Here is a 5394-nt window from a genome sequence, read left to right on the forward strand (position 1 = left end):
ACGGCCTTGGGAATTTTCACCACAATCCACTGGAGGCTTGTAATGATCCCTGGGGCTCTTGAAGCGTTGACTTTGGCTTTTATCGGGCATAATTGGGGTCATTTTCGAGCAATACACAAGAAATGCTTGGTAGAAAGTAGACATATCTAATGATTTGTTGAAAAGGCTTTTTTCAAAGTCGTGGATCTCTATCAGCTGCATGGTTTGCCGACTATCTTTACTAGAGACAGGATAAAACTATGCGAAGCTTGATTTTGAAGGGTGGAATCAACGGCTGGGTTAAGGCTGGATTATACTGAGTTGATGGAGGAGTTCGATGCGAGGATATGATGAGCTTTTATTGGACAAATGAGGGATCAAAATAGCGGTGGCGGGAGATGAAGTATGGTGGCCAGTAACTTAACTAGGTTAGTCAACTATCGACTCCTAGACCACCGTTGTATATTATCGTTTGCCAACATGATAATGCCTCACTCCACATTATTTTTTTTGCCTACACTTATGTTTGCATTTCAATTTGGATTATTATAACCGATCGACGAAGCAATCTCCCACGTCGAGTAGATCGTGTTTGAGGTCATGGACATGCAATGATGAAGAGTTTGTTAGTGCCGAAAGTACGCTATAGTGACGTTACAGCCTCACAAGCGCCGTAACGCCTTCTCGACCAGGCGGCAAGCCGATTTGACTCGTGAACGATACAATTAGTATATAAAAGAAAACAGTACTTTTACAAATTGACCCGTCGCTTGCCATAACACACATAGGCTTAACGACGACGGCTGCCAGAATATGCTATCGCGCTACTGCTCCATACCAGCATAATCCTAAGATAGCGCCCATTAAAATTGCGACGGGTGGGGGCACATTGAACCATGCACTCCCTGAATATGTTACCGCCGCAACAGCCACCCACCATGGATCCTTACCCAGACTCTGTCCGTCGCTTATTTCAGAGGTTAGGTATCCAATCTCCCACAACCGGTATACAGCTGTGAATACTAGCCCAACTGCAGTGGCATTCACCCCCCTGAGGAAGTCGACCACATACTTCTTCTTCCGCAACACGCGCCAGAAGCTTTGGATTGCAACGGCCAGCGTGATTCCCGGAACGAAGATTCCTAGACCTCCGAGGAACGCACCGAGTGCGGTCAGGAATTGCGAGCGCTGTAGAGCTAGTGCCCCCAAGAAGACAGCGAAGTTGAAGTTAGGACCAGGGAAGGCTTGAATAATGGCAAGGCCGATCAGGAAGTCCCTATTAGAGACCCATCCGGGATCGACGACATAGGAGCGTAAAAGGGGAATGACAACAGGACCTCCACCAAATATAACAGTGCCAGCAAGGTACATGTTGGCAAAGAGGTCGAGGACAAGTGGGGGTGTGGTGATTTGTCCTCTCGTAACAAGAATTGCAATAAAGGAAGCTAATTATATTAGTGTTGACGCTCAGACATCTTTTTAGGACGGGATACGCACCGAAAAAGAGACACATAATCAAAACTCCGACCCGAATCCGAATTATGTGCTGCTGTGCACCGGCTTCAACGGACGGCATTGAGCTTGTAGTATCAACTGTGCTCTGTGGTATTTCTTCGACCATAGGAGCCGTCCTTCGCGATCGCATCGTCTTACTCCTTGCCTCTCTATTCTCTTCCAGGGTTATATCATCCATAACTATGGCGTCCTCATTTGCCTCATCCGGTTGTTGAGGAGGACGATGTCTGTTCTCCCATGCGATTCTGGCTCTCAAAAATTGCTGATACAAATATACATCCCAGATGCTCGTTAGGAAGCCACCGATAATCATCAGTACGGGAAAGTACCAGAGCGCATTGTAACAGAGACCAGCACACGCGCCAAAGATCACCAGGATACGGGACATTTTATCGCGAATGGCCTTTTCGGACAACTGTACGGCCGCAAGTGCAACAATACCTACTGTAGAGGCATTGAGGCCAGAAAGTAAGGAGTAGGCAGGTTCGGGAAGAGTTTCACTCATGTTTTGCACCCCAAGTGAGAGGGCATACATACCAATTGCGCCAGGAAGACTGACACCGTTAGTTAAATCGACAGATAGCTGGGCGGCATCAGGGTGTTTTTTTACCTCCAAAGGAAAAACACAAGCATGGCAGAAATGAATCCTGCATGTAATAGGGCTAGGCAGAAAACCATCTTCGTGCTACCGGGACCCGGAAGACCTTGACAGATAGCAAAGAGTTCCTGATACTATAGATTTTGTTAGGGCACCATATGATATCCCGACGCGCCAATTCGGTGGATAAGAAAAACCGTACAGTCTGCTCATCGACCCATTTCTCCTTATCGCCCTTTCCCTCCACAAACCTGCTATGTAGAATCTGGAAGTGCACTGGTGGTCCTCCGAAGGCTGTAAAGCCAAGATCCCATGTGCGCAGAAAGACGTCCAACAAACGACTCGGCAGAGGTTTCCCGGATCCCTCATGTTCTCTTGAAGCCCGGCTTCTCCATTTGTGACTCAGATGGGCGAGTGAAGAGACGCTTTGGGAAAAGGGGGCGAGTGGCATACTGCTCCTTAACAACTGCACAGATAGATCGCTCAAGGATAAATAGTAAGGTAGGTAAGAAGAATAAGATATTCAACCGAATGAGTGCTCCTATAAGCCTTCGGTCGTCGTGTTTTCGAGGTTGAATACTTGGATGAGCGGAATCCATGTATGAAATGGATGGGTGCTAAGACGTTTTGGTAAGCTCCGGCATCACAGTCAAAACAACCAATCAAAGATAGGGTTTGGAGGCACGTGCTGTGGCGCAATACAAAACTAGGAAACCTTATTCGGACGAGGAATGTCACTGCCTTCGCGTTACGTTACAGGACCGAGGCGGTGCTAAGCAATGGAAAGAGCTTTCTTGGCAGCCATCCGAGTTAGCAGTCAAAATCAAGTCATAGCATTTTTACCAAGGAAATTCCTATGGGATCAGCCTAGGAAGATCGAGTTCGTCTGGAGCTCCTCCAAGATGGCGCAAGGAGTGGTCAGGAACCAATCACACATTGGCTCTTGCGGCCTATTGTTACTCCCCATTTCTTTTTTAAACGGTACTTCGTGCATGATTCCCCCCAGCTCACTGCCAATCGCTCCTTGAAATAATTTTGTTAACTTGATGATTTCCCTGCACAACTCTGTTGGTTACCGTAGTACGGCTACACTGAAAATTACCAGTTACAGCGACCACATTATGCAGCTCTCTTGGTCTTTATGAGTCGGAGATCCAATGGCACCACCTAGCGCTCCAGGATCACCCCGACGGGCACCCTGAAGATTAATTTAAGGAAAATTACAAGATGACAATTTTAATGACCCCCAAAAACGATTTAAATACGATCATGAACGATCCAAAAGGCCTCAAACAACATTTGATACCTCTGCCACATCTGATTGGCTTGATGCTATTCCTTTCTCCACTTTGGAGTAGCAGATACGATGTGCGTTGACAATTTCTTAAAGCTGAGGCTTCCAATCACACTTACTCGGCAGGTCTAAGTTATTACAACTAAAAATTCCAGCGGTCACACCTAGAACTCTGGGTCCCATGGCCCGGAGTTGTTAAAGGGGTTTATTCTTTACTGTGCTTCATCAGTTGCCTTCCCTTGACCGCAGGGAAATCCAGGATATGCATCATTCAAATATTTTAGGTGATTCGTCAACGCCGTAACAAATATTAGAAAGAGCTCTGAATACGATACATCAACTTCTAGTGGCCGGCTGACCTGACCGCTTCTTGGCCTGCACATCCCACATCCAACATAACTTATACCGACCCGGTATGGTTCACAGCAATCCCTCCAGACATATCATGCATATGCACGGCATGGGCCTCGACATATTGTACCTCCAGTTGTGGGCTCCGAACGTCCTATGTTACCAGCACAACCCGGCCCTCGGCGTTCTTCAATCATAGGACCAAGGCATATGCTTTCGTCCAACAATGCCTACATGAAGAGTTACCAGCCGGTGCCGCGGGTGCTCCCACGAAGAATGCATCACAATTCTCCATTTGTCACTAGTTTGTGACAACCTGAGCCCTATAAATCAATATTGAGTCTTTTGACAAGCCATAGCCGTGAACACGCTAGTCATCGAATACGGACACTCAAGATAGGTTTCCTATAAATTCCTTCCCTTTTCTTTTCTACTCGCCTAACCACCTCTAGTCATCAGCCGTATTTCTTCTCTCGTATAGTTGTTAGAATCACTACTTGGCGCAAGATTAAAATTTAAATCAGTCTGCTCTGACACACAAGAAAATCCGACCATAGTAGCAAGTCCACAGCAATACCAAGCCCAATTCGCTCTGACAAAAACCTTCGCTCCCTAGTGGACGACTCCCCATCGCCGGGTAGTTCTCAACAAGAGCCTGCACCACGAAGCTTCAATTACAGTATGCCCCGTGGTTTCAAAAAAAACTCCTTCGTCACGAGTTTGACCCACCTACACCACCTCGAAGAAGGTATACACGGAAAAAGCTATTACCTTTATGTTTGACAATAGCCCACCGTAGTACGAGCCTACAGCGTAGGCGATCGAGACCGTCGATTGGTAGACCCACCTCCGATAGTCCAGATACTCCTTTCAGACTTCGACCCTGAGTTATCCGATAACCGCGATGTTCTGCAAGATCCACGATTCACAGTTGGCTGTTTATTATTACCGGTGTTAGATTCATCTAGTCGAAAACCTCTCCCGGAGTACGAACAGGGCCGGCGTAGAGAACGTGATAGAGAGAGTGATGGCGTCGCAGAAGATACATTTTCTACCCCCAGCCTCTCTGGCAAAGTCTTTATGTCCCCTTTTTACGTCGACGCAGATCCCGACCCTAACTCCGCCCCTATCCATCCCTACTCTCACGACCTTACTCCCAAAAAAACTTTTCTTTCTCGGGCTCTGCAAACCCCCCAAATTCGTCAGAGCTCCACCAGCCTACTACCTTCTTTGTATTCACTGATCTCTCTATCAGTTCTGTAGGGCTGTACTGCCTCTAATTTCGGCTTGTAAACTAGGGCTCTGCTGAGAATACGGGACAGTTGATACCTATTCTTACAGAGGCCTAGTCGGACCTATTTTACGTATATATAATGAAAGATTTCCTAGGTATATATGATTCCTCTATTCTTATAGATAGGTTAAAGGAGTCTAGGTTTATGGAGAGAAAAATTAGAGGAAATGGTAAAGGAAAAGGGCGGAAAAGATAATATTAATCTCTTTTACTGTATAATCGCGGTATTTTATTTGTTGTTGTTTTAATTTAGATATGTATGTATATTCTTAAGTTTAACAGAATAGGTATACTTCTACTTTTCTCTAGGTTTTCTTTTGATTCACGATTTAAAATTGCTAAGTTGACCATCGCTAATAGTGC

General features: G+C 46.1%; 1 protein-coding gene across 1 annotated transcript; it reads right to left on the minus strand.

Annotated features, from left to right (window-relative positions):
- Window positions 1-795: 795 nt before the first annotated feature.
- N7533_008650 (chromate transporter) lies at window positions 796-2543 on the minus strand (the record flags this gene model as incomplete). The annotated part of the gene is made up of 4 exons (XM_057105300.1): window positions 796-1424; window positions 1477-2048; window positions 2105-2226; window positions 2295-2543. The coding sequence occupies 4 exons, from the start codon at window positions 2541-2543 to the stop codon at window positions 796-798; spliced, it is 1572 nt and encodes a 523-aa protein (XP_056956749.1).
- Between the last annotated feature and the right edge of the window lie 2851 nt (window positions 2544-5394).

The sequence above is a fragment of the Penicillium manginii genome (assembly GCF_028828005.1).
Source record: "Penicillium manginii strain IBT 31320 chromosome Unknown utg000006l:1.0-4164085.0:1.0-4166146.0, whole genome shotgun sequence".
Lineage (NCBI taxonomy): Eukaryota > Fungi > Ascomycota > Eurotiomycetes > Eurotiales > Aspergillaceae > Penicillium > Penicillium manginii.